This window comes from Malurus melanocephalus, unplaced genomic scaffold (genome assembly GCF_030028575.1).
Source record: "Malurus melanocephalus ecotype Western Australia unplaced genomic scaffold, MMel_1.1 scaffold_11, whole genome shotgun sequence".
Classification (NCBI taxonomy): Eukaryota; Metazoa; Chordata; class Aves; order Passeriformes; family Maluridae; genus Malurus; species Malurus melanocephalus.
In genome coordinates, this window is record NW_026623243.1 from 3,317,849 (window position 1) to 3,338,940 (window position 21,092).

General features: G+C 41.6%; 1 protein-coding gene across 3 annotated transcripts in view; it reads left to right on the forward strand.

The window, feature by feature from the left end:
- The first annotated feature begins 20,609 nt into the window (after positions 1-20,609).
- MAPK11 (mitogen-activated protein kinase 11) overlaps positions 20,610-21,092 on the forward strand; it is a 33,441-nt gene continuing 32,958 nt past the window's right edge. Inside the window, exon 1 of one of the 3 annotated variants that reach the window (XM_057378787.1) lies at positions 20,610-20,934. In XM_057378787.1, coding sequence (XP_057234770.1) covers positions 20,822-20,934 — 113 coding nt within the window. In that variant the 5' untranslated portion in view covers positions 20,610-20,821. The remainder of the gene's footprint in view (positions 20,935-21,092) is intronic. The other 2 variants (XM_057378778.1, XM_057378770.1) reach the window with 2 other exon arrangements.

The window sequence follows — 21,092 nt, forward strand, 5'->3', positions numbered from 1 at the left end:
TTGGGACTGTGTAGCGGCAGAGATTTTTGTAGTCAGCAAGCTGATTACATTACATTTAATGAATGTTGGAAGTAACTATGTAACATTACATTGGCTACAGTGTGATGAAGCAAGGGAAGTCGCGGGCTATAGCTCTAGAACAGATTAACAGAATGTCATTCCCCTCTCACCGTGAGCTGGCATATTGTGTGCTGCTACTGTCATCACTATTTGCCTCCTACATCAGTAGGTTTGATTCGGTGTCTCACAGCAAAACTGATTTTCAGAATGCTAGTTTATGTGCTTATGAATGTGCATGTAAGCATATAAGTACGCTCATGAATGTTATTGCAACTTGAGATCCATTAAAGCATGTACAAGATTAAGAACTACAGCACTTGAAAACAATAGCTATCTACTGAATTACAGMCAGAGTCCAGAAATACAGTTGGTGTAACAACCTAGCAAGGTGTAAGCTGAATGAGTACATCTTTAAATGTCACCTCTCAAAATGTTATGAAAGTATCAGGCAATCAGACACTTGAGGCAAAGCCTCAATGCGAAGGAATGCAAAGCCTTGRAAAAAAACTTGTAGAACTGTTTATCCCCAAATTATTCTAACTCTTGCTTTTCAAATTATATTTTAACTACATAATCTTTATTTCAGCTTTCTATTTTAATTATAGAAAAACATGGTGTATTTTGAACTTGTATACAAAACAGCAGACATCTACAAGGAATATGTAAAATGCAAATCACAATGTTCAATGTCAATAGTTCAAGGAAGAAACTTAGACCCAAGTTAATTTTAAGGCTGCTTCTTTATCTTACATGTTTCTTAAAACTTAGTTCTTCTTCACTCTGCTAAAAATAAATGATGCATGGCAAGTCTCCATATTTAGCAATTTATATTTCAGAATATTCTCCAGATAGCAACCTTGGCCTGGCTATGAGCCAGACAAATTTCTTTGTGTTTCCTTTCTTTCATCCAGCCTTTCAAAAATGCCTTGCTTTTAAGTTTTTAGCCTAGAGCTGTAAAAAGGCAACTTGATACAATAAAGATCTCAGGATATGATGTGATTCATAGGAGATTTCCAAAATTTTAAAAGCACTTTCAGTCTGGAGCTTTAACAGCTTCAATTAAAAACTGTGYTTGAGCCCAAATAAATGGATCCTCTTCAAAAACCATTGTACTCTAAAGCTGGAGAAGCAACTTTTTCTAGAGCRTGTGCCAAGCTGAATTTTCTTTCTCAATTTAGAGGTTAAGGGCAGCTCTCGTAGAAGATCAATGGGAGCAGAGTGATGCTGCCTTACAGAAAGCTGATACCAATCAACCAATTGGCAGTACCTTGCCTCTAATGGATAGGGACTGCCTGTGTTTTCTAAATTCAAATTATTTYCCTGGATCCAAAACAACTCAAACTTTTGTCTTCCACAGATGAATTTTCAAATTGCARAATTTCTCAGCACTGTCCCAACCTGCACTGTGGGCCATTCAGAGTAGATTCCTGCATCACAAGCTTTTGACCACTGGTCTTTGACATTATCAAAGGCAAGTGGATTATCATTGCTTAAGTAAGAGGAATTTTTGCATAATCAATATGACAGAATTTAACATTATTCCTTGGTTTCCAATGCCAAATATCATTATGTGAAGCATAATAATGAAGAGTTTATCCATTTTTGATGGTATGTGCTACATGTCCCTTTCACCTCTAGCAGCAGTGAAAACGAAGTCAAAGTTGCWCAGATACCAATTCAATGCTGAGCAACAGGCTGCATCCTGTGTCCAGGCTTTCATTGGTCTCCAGCTATTGGGACTTGTAACAACTGCTGATGAATCTTTACTGGGGAGAGAAGGGAAAAGTGAAAATAAGACAAGCTGCTCAATGGATGATCATCACCTGTTCTCCAGAGTTCTTCTTGGGCATTGATTACCCTTTTCACAATGCTTGCAACAGAAAGCCATGGCCAAGACACAGCATAGTTGTGATAAACTTTAATAATGACAGTGCAGGTAAGAAGGTGTGAGGTCTCAGAATGGATTTTTGCTACACAAGAACCTACAGGTTGAAGTAAATATGCCTCAAGTTAAGTTCTGCAAGGGAATTATCTTTCTTCTGAGATCYTCTATTGTATGTCTGAATTACTGCTCATATCACCTATGCAAACTTCACAGATTGCTCATGCTGAGTGAATGTCTGTTTCAAAAAGCAAGATTACTCTTAAATGCTAAATTTTTATGCACTGCTTGAAGTCTCAAATTGTTATTCAGGGACAGCAAGTATATTTCTAGCGATGAAAACAACTCAGTGGGAAGTTTAACTATTTTATTTTTGCCTTCACTGTCTCATAAATGAGACTAAGTTTTTTCTTTTCAAGACACTGCTCTAATTCAACATACCTGCAAACTTTTTGATAACGTGACTGTCYTTTAAATGCAAGACAGATCTCAGTGCATCAGAAGTTTACATTTACAGAAGCATTAAAGCACAAATCATGGTGCTTYTTAATGATGCAGAGGAAGGGTATTTTTGAACATCTTGGTAATAAAAGCCTACATACAGAAGACATTACTTAATATGAAACTTTTCTTGGCTGAGATATGGAAGGAATAACTTTAAAAGCAGTACAAAGACCAGAGGCTTGGCTCTCACTTTCAATTTACTGCCTTTTAGTCCTRATACATGCTCTTCCTTGAAACTATGGTACCACTGGCAAGCTGCAGTGTGCGCAGTAACACAAGTATCAGCTGTTGTCTGACAGCCATGACATCAGTGATTATACAAACATGACGATAAACAGATGTTTTTACCAGTCCAGCCGCAGTAGAAGTTTCCTGCTTGCTTTGATCTTGCACTCTGCCTTTTTCACAGCTTGATCAAAATGTACAGGCAATAGCRTGGGACATAGTCTAAAGATGTATAAGCAGCTTGAATTCATACAGTGTTTTATCAATTATTAATGTATTTCAGAATGCAACTCTTAAAAAATTAAGAAAATTATAATGTGAAAACATATRTGATGCAATTCAATCAAAGTCTTGATCCTTGCCTGTGCTAATCAAGCTTCACACCCCTCCTGGGAAGCTGAACTCATCAGCAGTTATTYCTTGGTAGAATTCCTGTGGCAGCTGGTTTCTGAGCTGATGATCACRCTCATAGGTTCATGCTCAATTCATCCAGTCGTAGGATGTCCTATTGAGACACACCTACAGACTTGTGACAAAATCCATCTCTTTGGACAGTTCATTTTATAAAAGTTGCAGCATCTAGCTGCCCTGTCCCTCCAAATGGCCACTGTCTGTTATGGTTTGTCTGCTAGAAAACTGTGTCAGATGAATGAGGAGAGTTGACAATCTGGTCTGCTAGAGAGGTGACCAATTGTCCTCTAGATGAAAGTTGTGTGAGAAAGATCGGTGGTGTTTTGCCCCTGTCTGAGCCAGATCTGTTACTGCYTCCCCATGCTCAGCCATCTCCTCCAGCAGTGCCAGGACGATCGCTCCTAGCTCAGAGCTTGCTACTTACATGTCATTAATCTACTTCCTCTGCTCACTCTGAATATCCTTCCACAGAACAAGCACTGAAGCCAGGCTAGTGAGCTTACCTGAACCTGGCTAATCGACATCWGTCTCTCAATAACTTCAGTGCTCCTTCCCATGCTCCAGGCACCTGAGGCACACTGCAAAAACCCTAAGCCTAATCCTAACCCAATACAATGGGTTTTCCAGATCATAAAGATGTAGGAGGAGCAAGGTTGAGGCCTTGCCAGGATCACCTTGGTATGCCTTTTCCAGCCCCAGTGTTTCTGRAACTGTAGTCTTTGACCCTCTCAACCATGACCCTAACCCTAATCCTAATCCTAACCACTACCCTTAACCACTGTCCTAAACACTACCTTAACCACTACTCCTAACCACTACCCATAACTACTACGGTGACCACCATACTTACCATTACCCCCATCACTACCCTGCCCCTATCCCTGACCACTACCATAATTGTTATCTGTAATCACTGTCCTAACCACTACCTATATTGGGTCTGACTGAGGCAAAGCTCACAGCCCTCCCAGTGCTGTGTTTTGCATTAATAGCTGGAAGGGTGCTGATARCAGACCAATGTTTTGGCTACTGCCCAGCTGCGCTGTCCCTCTGACATTCYGTCCCCCATCAAAGGGGATGGGAGGGGGCAAGATCCTGGGAGGGGACATGACCAGGCCAGCTGACCAAAACTATCTAAAGGGGTATCCCATAGCATCAGACATCAGCTCAGATATATAAGCTAAGAGAGAGAGGAGGAAGGGTGGGRCATTCATGAGTTTTCAATGTTTGCCTTCTGGTGCAACCATTGCACATGTTGAAGCTCTGGTTCCTGGGAAGCACTMGAGCAGCGCTGCTAATGGGAAATAGAGATTGACCTTTTTCCTTTAGCTTTTGTGCATGCAAATGTATGCTTATTCTTTTTCTTTTGCTACAATAAAACTGCTTTATCTCACCCTGGTGGCTGTTCTCCATCTTACCCTCYCCCCTGTCCCAGAGAGAAAGAGAGTGATAGAATGACTTAGTGGGCACCTGGCACCCAGCCAGGGTCARCCCATTACACTACCCTAACCACTACCATAACCACTACCCATAACCATTGAATGCAATCGCTACCCTAACCACTACCCTAACCCTATGTCGCGTTCCAAACCGTAGGGAACTGCGAGGARTTCTTTTAAAATGGATGGTCAAGAACGAAATGAAGTCAACCGAGACAAACTTTGTATCTCAGAACCATTTATTGGTAACCCAAAAACGGAGAAGAAGTAGTTGCCCACTAAAGGGGGCTGGAAAAGACAGCAAAAGGAAAATGGAAAAGGAATGGGTAAAGGAGACAGAGGGAGAGAGCGGGCGTTACCACCAGTAGGACCGGGGGGTGCCGATGGCGTCCACGTGACGGGGGTGAGCACTGCTGCCGGAGGGAGAGCGGCTCGGGAGAGGAGCGGTTCCCGTGGCGATGGACTGCTGGACACGCGGTGAGTGGACACTCGGACGATGGGGTGCTGGACACACGGTGAGTGGACACTCGGACAGGACCAGGACCCTGGGTGGAGTTGACGCGAGGATCTCAGTGGCAGGCGAGGTCGGAGGCAGGCAGGTGGCACAGGGAGGACAGCGGAGGCTGGGTCAGCGAAGGGGCGAGGCGAGGCAGACGCTGCACTGCAGGCTTGGAGGGCAGATGGCGCCACCAATTCGACCCCCGCAATTCAACTGCCCCAATTCAACTGCCCGCGGTTCAACTTGCTCCGAATTCAACGGACCAATTCAACCGCCCCCAGAGACTCATGGCGCAGTTATTTTTATAACCCCTGGCTCCTCCCAAAGTCTGCCTGCTGACCAGSAGACCATTGGTCCAGTCCAAGCTTCTTCCATTGGTGGAGCCCTTCCACCATCCGATTGGAGAGATGTCTCTGAGGGGAGCAGTGTCTCCAGGTGCCCATGTGAGGTGTTGCCAGGCGAATTCCCCCCAGAGACAAGGCTTCCCCCATGTCCTGTTTGCCTCCTGCAGGCTGCACGTGTGCGCCCCTTCCCCCACATGCCTCTGACAGGAAGTGTTGAGGCAAACCAAGATTAAAATGGCTCCTCACACCCTATAGCTAACAACTATGCTAACCACTATCCTAACCAATTAACCTAATACTACCCTGACCTCTATGGTAAACACTACCCAAATGTGGGAATGTTCTCATTTCTATGATTTAACCTTCAGAAGGGAAAGTCCCTAAAATTTATATAGAAGTTGGATTCCATGCCGTTATGCACCCTCAYCTCCCACGAGATCTTTGCTTGCTTGAAAATTTCCTATATATTGAAAGTAAATGTAAAGCTAGATGGATTGTTGCTGTAAGACTGATCTGTGTCTGGATGGGTKTTTATCTCCTAGCACAATTCATATGATGTATGCCAAAGTTACTGAAAAATCAGAACACTGCCAATGAAGAGGCCTTTCTGTCCACAGATTCCTTTGGCCTTTTCTGTCACACATCTTCCTTTTCTTTAAAAAAAAAAATCAAAACAAAATCTAACAAACAACAAAAAAATCCACATAAAATAGCTCTACCCCAAAACGAAAGAGCAAACACAACCTAGGGACAAAACCCAGCAAGCCAAAGCAGCCAATTAATAAATGGAAGAATTACTCTAGCTCAAGGGAGATGAACTGAGCTGCTTCTCCTGACAGACTCCTCAGCTGTCAGAATAATTGCTATAGCAAAGCTTATGTGTGACCCAGTCACTTTTTGTTTTGAAAACATTTCCTGCTACAATAGATGGTTTGGYTCTGAAGCCTCTCTTTTCCTGCATTTTTCACTGTCAGAAAGTGCATGAATTTGCCTTACTTGTACCAACACAACAGCAGTCAGCAATATTTTTAACATCATCAAAGCATAGGGAGACAATGGCATCAGTTCTGACTGAGTAGAAAATTATTTCTGTTAGCAACATTTGCCAAGTGTATTTTCTTGAAAATTACTGCTCATTCCCGTACTTATGTGTCTGCTCAGCACAATTCTGTGTTACCTGTGGATACCTGGGCTACTTCTAAATAAGCCACAGTCCCATGGAGTTCCACATCTGATAACTAACCCCAGTTTTTCTATAGTGTTAGCTCATCCACCTTTGCTTCATACACAGAGTGGATACAGCCCTCTTGATAAGCTCACACAGCGTACTGAAGGTGTGACTGTATCRTAGGTTGGTAACAACAGCTGTGATTGCAGTTGTCAGTGCAGTTTAGCAACCAAGACAATAAAAAATGACTTAGTTTTACACTCCTAATTGTTTGGTCCCTCCATAGAAGCCTAACATATTCTTCCCTTCCATGACARCAAGGACAAGGACCATTCCCAGCTGTGAGGAAATGAAGGGTGCATCACTGTATTTGAGCCAGAGAGTGATTTAACTTCACGAGGACATACATGACACAGAGTGAAGGTTGTGCCCCTTTACACGGCCCAAGTGTGGGAGAATGCYTCTAGGCATGAGCTGATACATGAGTTGTGAACAATGCAGCTGGTTRCCACTCACTGACCAATGCCCAGCCTGACCTCTAGCAGTGACTGGCCCCTCCTGGCCAACTACCCCAGTTTATATACTGGGCRTGGTGTTCTGTGGTGTGGAATATCCTTTTGGCCAGGTCAGGCCACCTGTCCTGGCCATACTCCCTCCCAACTTCCTATGTAGTTCCTAGCAGAGCATGGAACACTGTAAAGTCCTTGACTTATTATCAGCACTCCTCAGCAAYAGCCAAAGCATCAATGTATTATCAACATTGCCCCCATACTAAATCCCAAACACAGTAGTACCAGATACTAAAAAGAAAATTGACTCTGTCCCAGATGAAATTAGGACAATAGGATATGCAATCTTTTACGTATTCACAGACACTCTCATTATCRTGCAAGCTGACCACTTAGCATTTTTTCATGCCTTTACCATCTTAAAAAACCCTGGAACAAATAAAAATTATTACCGTTGTATAAGAATGGGATGGAAAGAATTATGGAGGGTCATCTTCAGAAGGTCAGCTTTTGAGTTCACCTCAATTTATAGACAGCAAGTAGATGCAGAAGTCTGATACCATGAACTTCAAAATCCTGCATTGTACTTCTAGTGCCTGAGTCTATAGTTGTCAGAGTTTTAATAGTGAAGGTCTCTTGCCTGCAGTTATACTTTCGTGTATAAATGGAACTGTTTTGATCTCTTGAGGCCTTGCAACTCACACCTCTCATGCTTAAGTTGAGTAGGATCTAAAAATTCTGCTTTAATCAAATGTATCCACTGAGCAACATCCCTGGAATACRTGGTCTTGACAGTTATGGTACTTACGAAATGAGTGGCTGGATTCTGTGCCTCACTGCTTATGCAAAACCAAGTTCTTTCCTCTCTTTGCCATTTCCTTCCCCCATGTGCTGGGACTTTAAGTCTTGATTTATGCAGATGCAACAAGTGCTTTTGTCTCCTTTTGTTGAAGCAACTTTATTTTGCAAAAGAGAATCAGCTATTCACTAAGAAAAAGAGATAAAATTATTTTAAATTTTGAAAAAACTGTCCTTGAAGACTTGATTAAAGCAACAGCCAGGTACACCACACTATCAAGAACAGCTTACTTGCCCTCCAGCTTGTTTGCTCTTTAAATTCAGTCAGTAAAAAACACTACACATTCTGTAGGAGGAATAGTTTCTCCTTCTCATCCTACCTTGACCCATTTGTACTTCCCTTCCTCCTACCCTATACACTGGAACCTGGGGACAGGAGCAGTCTTGGGCAGTGGGCAGAAATCTAGGATTCAAGACAGTAAGTTTGAAGGAAGAATTGAAATCATACTTCTCACTCCTAGATGAGTTCTCCAAACACCAAAGYCTTATATGGAGAAGTGTCTATTCCTCCTTACATTAGAATAAACGAATAACTTTTTCGCTAACACCTGCCGGATGCTGAATCCCTGTGCACCTTTGCTACCTAGCTCTTCATATTGTATTCTTCTCTGTAGGATGCACACATGAAAGTTTTAAGCATTAGGAAAAAAAGGCAAGTCATTTTAAGTATCTGGACCAAACCTTTCATCACAGAACCTTTCACAGAGTACTCTGAGTCGGAAGGGACCCACAAGGATCATCAAATCCAAATTTAAGTTAATGACTTATACTGAGATCAAACCCACAATGTYGGCATTATTAGCATCATGCTCTAACCAACAAACTAAATTATTTGTATAAAATCCCGTAGTATATCTGTATGACACAAGAACTGGACCCACATTTCTTGAGGTCTAAGGAACTGCTGAGGTTGGAGAACACCCTTCCTCTTTCTGGCTGATACTGGATGTGTCTGCTTGCTGTGTGATTTGCCTGGAGCAGTGTGTGACTTCTGGTAAACAAGAGCAGAAGAGCCAAGATTCAAGTTGTGCTGAAGCCTGCTTGCTTACCTACAGTGATAACTGAGGCTATAACAATTGCCTTCTCATTATGACTGAGAGTGGGACAGATGCTATTTTAACAGATCACCAAGCACATGCAGAGGCATGGAGTGTTTTACTTCCTGAAACCACCTGTCCCAYACGTTACCAAGTTACCTGCCAAAAAAGAGAAACAGCAATGCATTCACTTTTCTCTGTTTTKGTCCAAGATTTATGTGTAATAGAAAACCTATTTCTTTTTCATAAAAACAGATTTATCTTTTATTTCCTTTCTTGCTTTGATGGAAAAATAGGATGGGGTGGGGGGAAAAGGCAATAACCCATCATTTGTCTTCAGTTAGTAGCTGGAGTTTCTGAGAATTTAGCAGCCCCTGTGAAAAGGCTTTAAATCATGGAAAGCTATTTCTCATGCGCCTTTGCATTACTTCAGAAAATTCACCATAATGACTTCTGATCACGGCATTTCCTGATTGCAGGATTGCAACTTAYTCCTGTACATGAGAGTGCAAAAATACAGTGTTTGTGATTGGATTGCCCAGGAAAGCTGCACCTGCAGAGAGAGGCATGGGGCATGTGATTACTTTCCGGAACAGTAGAGCTATTGGCTTAGTGGCAAAGGCCTAGAGCTGGAAAGATTGTGTTCATTGTGTTGGGAGAATTGTTTGACTGCTGAAGCCTGCCATATGTGTGAAACATTTGTCTGCTTTCCTCTCTGTGATTACAGTTATTTCATTAAATAAAATGGGAAAGCTACCACATTTATGGTGTAAGCATTCTCAACTGTGGCCATTTCCTTTAAAGCATCACCTGTCATATTCCTTAAGCTAAGGGCCMTCACCTTATCCAAAAGGTCTAATGAAACTGATATTTCTGTCTAAGCTACACTTTTATCAATTTGTACCTCAGAAAGCAAATGTGAACCTTGGCTAAGCTTTTGTTATTGTTGTTATTTTTGTTTGCTTGTTGAACAAATATTGCCTAACTATTATTAGTTAGGTTAAACTATTATTAGTACAGGTTGAATTATCTCTACTGCAGAACTCATGAATTGAAAGCAGGTCGCTGACCCCAGTCTCAATAATTCTTTTCCTCCTACCCTCTTAACAATGRGTCTGTTCACATATACATAACATGCACTACAGCGGGGAAATGCCCTGCCAGGCAGATCCTTACAGCCATACAGCCTGGATCTATCAGCAGAATGGTGAAAAGTTGACATTAGTGAAGAAAGAAATCATGTAGAATCAACTATGTCAAAACTCCCCATTCTAGGTAAGCTAATGAGAGAGAAAGCAGAATCAACAGAGCAGTGGGGACTAATGCAAGCCAACCCAGCAGCCTCAGGTTTCTTTTTGTCTTCTTGTCTGATATGTGGGACTGTGGGAAATGTCTGCAAGGCTTGTTTTGGTCTAAGACATGGGAAAGAAAGAAAGAAAAGGAAAAATGAAAGAAAATGTTCACACTACAGGCGTGAATATCTAGGAAAGGAATGTTCAGGAATAATTAATGTAAGTTGTTCTCTGTCTTAAAGCAGAACTGCTGATAACTATGCAAGCATGATTACAGAAAGAAATAACTTAAACTAGGGTACTTCTGGAGGGGCATTCAGCCTTCTCATCTTTAATTTTTAACAAAAAAAATGTATGTTTCCTGGTCTGCACAGGTTTTCACATAGCTGTAAAGATGTGAGCTCTGGTGCAGTTAAGTTTTGTAGTGCAGTTTGGGGTGCAATGAGTCACTGGACAGTGGGGTTGAGGTAGGAAACCGTGCCTTCACAAGAAACTCCTTGTGCTGTTTCATGTCTATATGTCAAGATTTAGCTTTTCCTTCTCTCTGCCAATTAGTTTTTTGCTTGTGTGATTTGTAYTAGCACTGAGAAGGAATCTCACAGGTAAAGTCCAGTCTTAACAAATGCTTACTATTTGTGGAGAGAGAGTCCTGCCAGTTTGAAACGAGTCAGGAATCCTCAACTGGAAATGAGGAAAAAGAAGAATCCAGCTGAATTAAACTGAAAAGACCTCATCACATTGCAGCTGTTGCTGTGAGAAAACCWCTTATGTAGGAGGCAAAATAGTTTCAAAAGGCTGGATGCTTGCAAAAAATCTATTGCTCCACCTGCWTAAGGAGTGTGCGAGGTTCTAGTTAATGACACAATTTATTGATTTTCTGAGACTAAAGGAGCTACTCTAWAGCTAGCAATTTCTGTAAGTCAGCACACAAAATAGTGCTGAGAGTGAATGACTTTGCAGGATCACCTGTCCACAAAGCCAATGGTGATTGCAAAGCTCTTCTGCTGCCATAGCAGAATCAAATAGAAAGTACCTTATTTTTCCAGTGTGCAGCTGGATTAAGAGTTTGATGGGACATCATGAGTTTAGCAATTCATCACACCAAAGCAAGGGGCAGAAACTGCAGCAGGAATAACACRGACTCTTTTGAATGGCAAACARCACAAGTGGTACAGAACCAGACTCYGAGCACCATGGTGTGTCTTGGGGGAGATATCAACAACATCCACAAGTACTGGAACCTCACTGGGTTCAAAATCCAGCAGCCTATACTTGTATAAAGACAAAACATTACCACTCCACTGAGCTCCTGGTAACATGTTTGTTACCTAAATTGGAGGAAAAAATCTACCACAGGTGCTTGAAATATTGCTAATCCTTGTTTCAAAATTTATGTTAGTGTAGGATACATGAACCAAGGCAACTCCAGACATCGAGCTGGGCCTCAAAAATACATTAATAATTGCTGAGTCATGGCAGAGAGACCCAGTAAAGCTGTCAGGTAAATACAGCAGCATCACACAAAAGACCAAGACATAAATAAGGCAGAAGGAGTAAATGGACACCCTGTAAGGGCATCCATTAAGTCCAGGAGACCGTAAAGGACTTGAATTTTACAATACATAACAAAACCACTTTCAGATGAAGCTTAATTCAAGGTTTGCTGAATCTGCATTTCAAAGCAGAAAATTGTGAAAACCAGTGAAAGGAGAAAACCTACAGAAAACCTGGTGCTTCTAAAGCCCCTACTGGGAAAAGCATTCTACAGAGCTTTCCAGAAGAATTACCTAAAACTGATACAATATTTGCTRAACTTCTATGCTATTAAATGAAGGGATAGAGACAGGCAGAGAGAATTGGTTTCAATTGCCATGCTTCCAATCATTCCAAGGTTTTGAAGAAAATATTAAACTCTAACCTTAAGTGAAAATTGTTGAAACTGAGGGACCATGCAGTTGGCTGATGTATTTCAGAAGGAAACTGGAATATACTGGGACAGACTAAATGTGAAATTATACTTGAAGTTTGTATTTCATATAGACTCATCCACTATTTCATAGTACTGCAAAAAGGAGGCAGACCTTGATAYAGAAATCTAACTGGAGTGAGATGARACATGTTAGTTACTGTGGTAGTAATAAAAACTGGGTTCACACCCATCTCTGCAATGATTTCAAGAACACCAGTAGCATGGCATAAAAATCACTATCTGTAATCTGCAATTAAGGGCATATTTGCCTTATTAGCTTTTGATAAGAATTTCCCCAAAGTATACTCAGTCTAATCCTGCATAAAATGGAGACTGAAGAAGATAAGAAGTAGTGTTAAGAAACATTAGCTTACCAAGGTATTTTGTAGTAAAACAGGCTGGTGTTTAGAACAAATGTGCTGCCTTTGACAGTAAAGAATTCTTTCATTGGTTCCATTTAGTGGAGATATTAACTTTGTATGCATGAAAAATTTATATTGTAAAGCCCCTCAATGTACTCTGGGAAAGTAAAGGGTTKTGCCACAGGTCACTGTCCTGTCACTTAAATGTTCACAAAAATAAGGGAGCGGCCATGACCTTTGCTTTTGAAAGCCCGGTTATGCCATGCATGTCTGAGAGTCTCAGTCAACAAGAAATCTCWGCTTATTTATTTTTCCATTTGAAGCAGGAGATAACAATCAGCAAGCACCAAAAAGGACTGTGTGTTTTGCTRCAGGGTGAGTAAAACCCCAAGGAAATTGGGAATAATTAATTCCTCTTTAAACAACAGACTCTAGTATGAAAAAGGATTACTTTGTAGTCCCTGGTGGCCAGAGAGAGCCATCATGCAGTATTTTTCATAAAATGCTCAACTCCAYGGAAGAGCTGTTACAGTTTTTGCTTGGCCTTCTCCTCAGAATCATACAGAGAAGGGGTGAGGAGAAAAAAAGAGCTTAGAGGACTCAATCTCAATGCTACAACAGATACAGTTGATGTCTAGAAATGCACTGGTAGAAACAGATACACCAAAGAGAGGCCAGAGATGGGCAGTGGCTAATCACAAATATTCACTGGTAGTCTACAGAATAATTTAAATTTTCTGATAAGGCCAGTGAAAATGAATTACTTATTAATTGGCACACAGTAAGTGTGTGATGGCAAATGTTATACCTGTAACTCAATGAGTGGAAGTCAGCTCCAGTCTTATATTGTTCATCAATGTGGCAGCCTTCCTTGTGTTGAAAACTCTTTTCAACACAACTCCCTTCCCCTTTTCATGTGATCATATGCTCGTTGCAGTCAGGATTTGTCTCACTTATTCCTTGCAGCTGCTGATAACCCAACTCCTTTTGAGGGCCTCTGATCTTACAGTGATTTAATATTCCTCTTTTTTAAGTTCAAGTTTACAAAAGGGATATCAAAGTGATTAGATCTCCAGATTCAAGTTCCTCAATTAATTGTTCCTCAAAAGCACTTTATGATTGCCATTGCCTTTATTCATTGATTYAGCTATGTACAATAATATAAAACAAGTAAACTGAGGCAACACTTGATRTTTATTTCTGACATATTGTAAAGGTACATCATATGTCTACACAATTCCACATACAAAGGTTTATGGCTTTATTTAAGATGGCAGTACATGTATAAGAAGTTTGGTTAAGATGTGGGCACAGCTCATGCAGCCCAGCCCATAAAAATTCCTGTAAGTACAAGAAAAACTGAGCAGTAATAAGATACTTTTTCACAGCACAGAGCCTATGTGGGTTCATTAATAGAACTATGATTAGATTTCAGTAGATACATGATCTATTTAGCCTGAAAGAGCCAATGTGTATCAAACACATCCTGAATTAAGATGAAACTGTGAAAAATTTTCTTCTTTTACGGATGGCAGCTCTTGAATAGAATGTGCATCACTGTTTTTTATCCAAATGGCTGTTTGAAATTATTTGGAAAACATCACATTATTGTCCTACCATAATAATAACAGTAAAAAGTTTGATCAAAATATTGAGCAAACAAGGTACTTTTTGGGTCCAAATGGGCCCACTAACAGCCTGCCAAGCCACACAACAGCCATTTCCCTGGGTTTATCAAGCCYCTGTGAAGCCTCAGTAGAGGGCATGCCGCCATCAGATCCATTATTTTCCACACTGCTCAACATTTGCGGTATAATTTGTCACACTACAGTCACATTGCAATCATTATTTGAAGCCTTGCTGACACACTTACTTAGAGGAACCAAAAGTCTGTTCAGCAGAGTCCAGAGACATGTTATTAAGTCAAAAACAAAAAGGTGACATTGTAATATCAGTAAGGAATAAAATGTTATTAAAGTAGAAATCCCACTTTTCACCTTCGTGGAATAGCCCACTGTGCACTGGGATAATGCTAATAGAAAAAAACAAAAACAAAAACAAAAAGCACTGCAGATAGATTGGACAGTATTATATACAACAGAACAACTGAACTCGTACCATTTTTCTCAAACTGCCTCAGTTGTATCTTCACAAAATGTCGAATAATGATTGAAAAACACAGCTATGAAGAAGGATGCAGTATTTTCAGGATGACAAGGTTGAATGTAACTGCTTTATGGGAAATGAACAGCAGCAGATTGGAGGATGAAATTCTGCAGATGAGTAGCAGATGGCAAATGAAGGCATGTGACTACATGCACCTCATACTAAGTTAGGCTAATTTGCTAGAAATTTGTGTTCTGATTTTTTTTTTTTTTTTTTTTTTTTTTTTTTCATTTGTATTTTTTTCCTGTAAGTGTTCATTAAGAGTTAAAGCTGAATCAGATATTGCACTCATGTTGTTCTCCCTCAACTGCAAATACTTGCATATTTTTTAAGCACTCCATTAGAGTTCACCATCTTTCAAAGCTCACAGGAATCAGGCAGAGCAGCCTTACAGGGGTAGATGCAAGTTTGTGCACATCTACAACCCTACAGTATTTAGAAGTCCTGTAAGCAACAACTTTTCATCGTATTGACTTTGTGTGCACAATAAGCAGTTTTAGCCAGATTGACAACTCATTAATATAATTGTTCCAATACAGAAATATTTTTAGATTCTGATTAGAGGAATTCATGATTCACAATGCACAGCCATTTTAAAGAACCCATGTTCTTCGGAGCCAAAAGAGATAACACAACAGTCAATTAAACAGCCTTCCTTGAGTGTGATTTCTTAATGTGCATCAGAAAAGCACAGAGCTTGGTGTACATGGGCTCTCACATCTGCATCTGCTTTTATCTTTGGAGTACCTTCAGAGTCATTGACTCTGAATGAAGAAATTTACAGCTGATGTATATTCAGGACAGAAGCCCAAATTAATGCATTTGGAACAATGTGTTCTTGCTCCCATTCTCATAACGAAATTTGACTTGAATGGGAGCAGTGCAAGGCTCTCCACAGCTACTGATTATACATGTCAATATTGGACTGTGTTTGAGTGATGCTGTATTATGCAAAAGAATAAAGCATCAAGGAGTTGTTGTGAGACAGCAGGCAACATAATTACATGGATTGCAAGTGAAATACAAAGCAAAATATAGCAAAATATATGTGAATAGGCCATCTCATCATTTCTTCATATCTGGACCTTTGTTTACTTAATTAGGAATTATTATAAAGTTACAATTCTATTTATTTTTCTGATGATGGCCTTGTTCTGAATGTACATACACTGAGAAACTCCTGTCGACATGACTGAGCAGGATATTGTATTTTATTTCATTTACTTTGGAGACTTCTGACACCAATTGCTAGTGTGCTTGCAGTTCCAATCACAATAAAGATCTAACAGAAACATGATCTTAGAGTAATAACCATGTGTTGCTCCTGCATGAAGAAAAAACATTGCCACCCTGCTCTGATAAACTACAGGAAGCCAAGATACACTTCCCTCTAATTTCAGGTAAAGGAGGCTGATTTTTTTTTTATTATTTTTTTTGTGAGAATTACATTATTTTAACAGGATATAAAAAAAATACTGCCCCCCTTGTATCCACAATAGTATGAAAGGAATATGTGAAAAATTATTATTATCAATGTCTGCAAACAATAACCTTAGTTAATACAAGTGTTATTACTATCTGAGGTAATATCAGTCTTATATATTTATCCATAAAATAGGGAAACAATTCTAGTCTCAGTTCATAAATGTGGAAAGCTGGCACAGAGATATCTAGTGGCCATCCCAATTCCACATAGAAAGAATGTGGGAGAGAAGGAAACAAAACCCAAGCTTTGAACTCAAACCATATTAGAAACTCTCTTCTCAGAAAGAAATAAAACCTACCCTTGCCATGTAATTACTAGGCTATAAGCCAGATTTTAAAATGCTTCAATCAACAGCAGGATTTCTCATTTGATTTCATTCCTCATCAGAGGTAGGAAATGTCTTGGACTTTTCCTGATCAAACTTGAGGTTCAAAATGAGTAACTAAATTTTAAGTTTTCTCTAATGCAAGACCCCTCATGTTCTTACAAGATTTANAAAAAAAAAAAAAAAAAAAAAAAAAAGCTTCTGCAGTTTAAATATCTAAGCTCTAACAGGGCAAAATAGCCTCCAGTTGGAGCAGGTCGTCTGAACCAACCTGGGTGCTATGAAGGCTTCCAAATATGCATTTGGCAACAGGCAGTGTTAGTAACAGAAATAAGAAAGAAATTATCTCATGGGCAAATGCACCAAGTGGCTTTCGATTAAGAAACAAAGATACAGGGTCCCTGTCAAAGTAATCTCATGGAAACYGATGCATTAAGAGTAGCTAATGATTGACTTGCTATTTACAGAGGGTTTCATTAAGCCTTTCCTCCTTGTCTGTACTTTGTCTTTCAGTCATTATAAACAGTGGCAGCTTTTCTATATTATAATTATATATTTGTAGATGCAGTTTCAGAAATTCACAAGAACCTGTGATCAAAACCAGCACAATAGCTAATTAACACAAYGTTTTATTATTGACACTAATGTATGCAACATTCCAATATAAATTTTTCTTCTATAAAGATGCTATATATTTCCTGCAACATTTTCAAAAGAAAGTGGCACAGGAAGCAGCTTTGCAACATTACTACATTTAGTTTACTGTWACTAACTTCAGGCAGACATGGTAAAATCTGTTAATGGGTATCACTGAGTACAAAGTTAAGTATGTAACAGATACAGCAACAGAATCAAGGTGGTTCATCCTAAAACCTCACCAATRCTTGGTAGATTTTTAGTTAGAGCTACCTATATTTACAGCAATTGTATTGAGAAGAGTCTGAATTCTGATCTACAAACAGTCTGTGTTTTCCAAAGAAGTCTTTTTAAAATCAATGTTGAGTTTACAATAATATAATTACGTTTTCAACCAGGAAATTATAAGTTTTCAGTACTAAGGTGGCATTTTCTTTCTTTGAGTTTTCATATTTATTGTTAGTATGAAAGTTGCAATCTTTGAAATGCATTATATATTAAATTTGTGATTTCTAAACTGAATATAAGAACAGAACTAGAGAGTGAGAATAAATGAGTATTACAAGGAGCCAGGAGGAGGTTAGCAAAGATATGCAAGCTGTCTGTAATACATCAAACAAAAAAAAGAAGGAGGAAAAATCATAGAATATACTGAGTTGGAAGGGACCCATCAGGATCATCAAGTTCAGCTCAAAAAAAATAATAAAAAAATAACTGGAAATTAGTATCTCACAACTGACTAAAATAATAAACTCATGTTTTCACTGAGGTTTATTCTAATGAGAGTAAGGTAGGGTTTGACTATGCAGTGTAAGAAGAGACACAATAGAAATTTAGTGCTCTACCAGCAAGTTTCCTTCCTTTGGTAGCTCCTGCATTTGCAGTGTCAGAGGGGCTGTGCATCACACCCTGTCGGGGGGCACAGCCTTCTCATGCCTGAATGCAGGGGTCCCTCCCCAGCCAYGAGGCTCACACATCTGATCCCACCCCACAGACGGCCTGGGTATCTCAGCCTGTCCTGCTGCAGCACAGGGGCCTTGGTCCCARTCCTGATGCCATCTGTGAAGGGCAGCGAGTCCTGCTGCCCACTGCCCTCCAGCCACCAGCACTTGGCGAGGAGCTGTCACACACGGTGCTGTCAGGGCTCAGGGAGGGGTGTGCAGTGTCCACATCAATTTCATGGACACTCCCTGTCCATGGGAGTCCCAACACAGCCYCAAGCTCAATTTTATGTAACAGTATTTTATTTATAGGCAGTGAAAMTTCCTCAGAAGTATGTACAGCGGAAGCTGTGACCTTATCTTTTCTTCACGCCTTCACACCTCCTGTAAAACTGTGACTAAAAGAGAAGAATCCAGCTGACAAGGGAGCTGTCTCTTCCTCTGCCTCGTCCTCTTCCTTCTGAGAGCCGGCCAAGATGGATGAGCTGATTCTGCCATAGGAGAGGCAGCTGCCAGGGCTTTCTTTATGGGAGGCTTCTGCAGGCCTGTAACCTACCTAGCTCTGAGACCACTCAAATACACTGTCTTTCAATCTTGGTGTTTTCCATTATCTCCCTCATTACACCCAGTAGAAGATCATACATGTTGTATCCAATGAAATAAGGACATCAAGCACAATCTCAGAGTCATGACTGCAATGCAAATAACTAACAGAAACTCACAGAGACCAACTACAAATATTAACCAATATTAATCAATAATATTAAAAATTAATTCCTCTGGAAATTGCACGATTATGATATGGATAGACTCAACATCCAAATATGACAGACTGTCAACATCCAGATATGGACAGACTCAACATCCAAAAATCATGGCTGTAGTTAGAAAGAAATAATCTAATACACCAAAATACCTCCAGAGATCAAGAGATCTCTCAAGAGATCAAAATACCTCTAGAGATAAATGTTAGCAAGCAGGAATATTTGCTCCATTTTAGCAATGGAAAACATTTGGGGCCACTTACTTTCGCAGCAATTAAGACAGGGGAYGGCAGTGACAGAAATATTTCTTCTTGGCTTTGTGTAGTGTCACTGCACTGTTATTCAGTTTTTATAACTCCATAAGGTGGTTCTGAAAAAAAAATTATGTATTGTTAGATTTTTCATATTTTTCACTTCCTTCAAGCACTATRCCCTCAGCATAGAAATTCAAGTGGGACCAAAGAGCCATCTGGGGAGAAGTGGAGAGGTCTGCTGCACAAGAGCAGGGTAGAAGTAAGCTAGACTATTGCTTTAGGAGTGCTTAGTACCCTTTGAATGGATGGCTGCAGATAAATGGCTGTAGTAGTACCATTCATGTATTTTTTTTATTTGAAAAGCACCCAGCAAATGCCACGTTGCTGGTGCTGTTCACTTGAACAGTCCTAGTATGGAAGTCCTGTCATGCAGCATGGGCTGAGGTCTCAGAGATGGAAATTGAACCATCCAGTGCTTGCAGCATCCATGATTATTTGTCTTCTGTCTCATCATGCTCACTACTCAAGCATGCATGTTCTCCACACTCACATTATGTCCTAACAGAAACTGAGCAGCTATTTGTCAAAGTGAACGGCAATCCATGGTATATGAATGTAGTGGATTTATATGAGGGTAGTGAAAAGTGATGATTACATGAGGATTCTGAAAAGTGAGGATTTATATTCCACCGTGATTCAAAGGCAGGTGTAAAGCAATCCCAATACACTGAATCTATGCAAACAGGCTACATACAAGTGACTTAGAGGTGCTCAAGAAAGTGTAAGAAGTCATGGAAGGAAATAAAACATAAAGAAATAGACTGGAAACATTGCAGTAGTGCTGCAATAAATCCAGAGGCCATTGAGTTATTGTATAAGATACATTTTGGAAAGAAGAAAAAAGGCAGTAAAGAAGTCAGAGAACCTTTAACCAGTGCATGAATTTTGGAGTTTTAAAGTTTTCAAGATTATCTGTTATCTGGAGGGCTCGAGTCTTCCTTGATTTAAAGGAAGAGGACTCAGATGATTGCACGCAAGAGTCAATACAGTAAGGGGAAATTCTAGGCACCAGAGGACTCCCAGGGAATCCCAGAGCTGCTGTGGGCTCCATCAGTGAGCGGGGGCCGCGCTGGCCCCGCGGGCGATACCCCGGTGCTGGGTCACCGCCGCTGTCGCTGCAGCTCGAGCTGGGGGAGGGGGGAACCTGGCGGGCCGAGGGGGAGCTTCAGGTGGCCGTGGCAAAGTAAGAAAGGTGTCAGCAAGGCATTAGAAAGCCTGAGAGACGCCAGGGAAAGGGCGGAATGACCGGGTCCGGCGGGGAGCACAGGCGGCAGCGCGGGCCTTTCCCGCACATTCGGGCAGGAGCGGTCGATGCGCTGAGGCCGCCGCTCCGGTCCGTCACCGCCCCGGCTGCGATGCTCCGGGGCGGGATCGGCGCTTCGCCACTCCCCAAAACCCCCCGGGTGGCCCCGCGGGAAGACACCGGGTGCCGCCCCGGGGTCCCTTCGTGCAGCGCCCCTCGTCCCCACCGGGCTCCCCCGGCCCCGGCCGCTGCCCCCACCCCTTCGGCCTCCGCCTTCCCCTCCCCTTCCCCTCCCGGTCCYTCCTCCCCGCCGGCGCCGGCCGTGCCCGCCTCGGTTGAGGGGCGGCTGCCGCTGCTGCTGCCGCTGCCGGCGGCGGCTCCGGGAAAATGTCCGAGCGCGGCGGCTTCTACCGGCAGGAGCTGAACAAGACGGTGTGGGAGGTGCCCCAGCGCTACCAGAACCTCACYCCCGTCGGCTCCGGCGCCTACGGTTCCGTCTGGTAGGTGCGGGGCGGCGGCAGAGGGGCCGGCAGCCGGCAGGTGCAGCCGGCGGGCGGCGCGGACGGACAATGCCGGGCAGGCGGGAGCCCCCTCGCCGGGCCGGGGATCGTGTGCGGGGAGCGGGGGGCCCGGCGGCGGCAGCGGGGCGGGGGCGTGT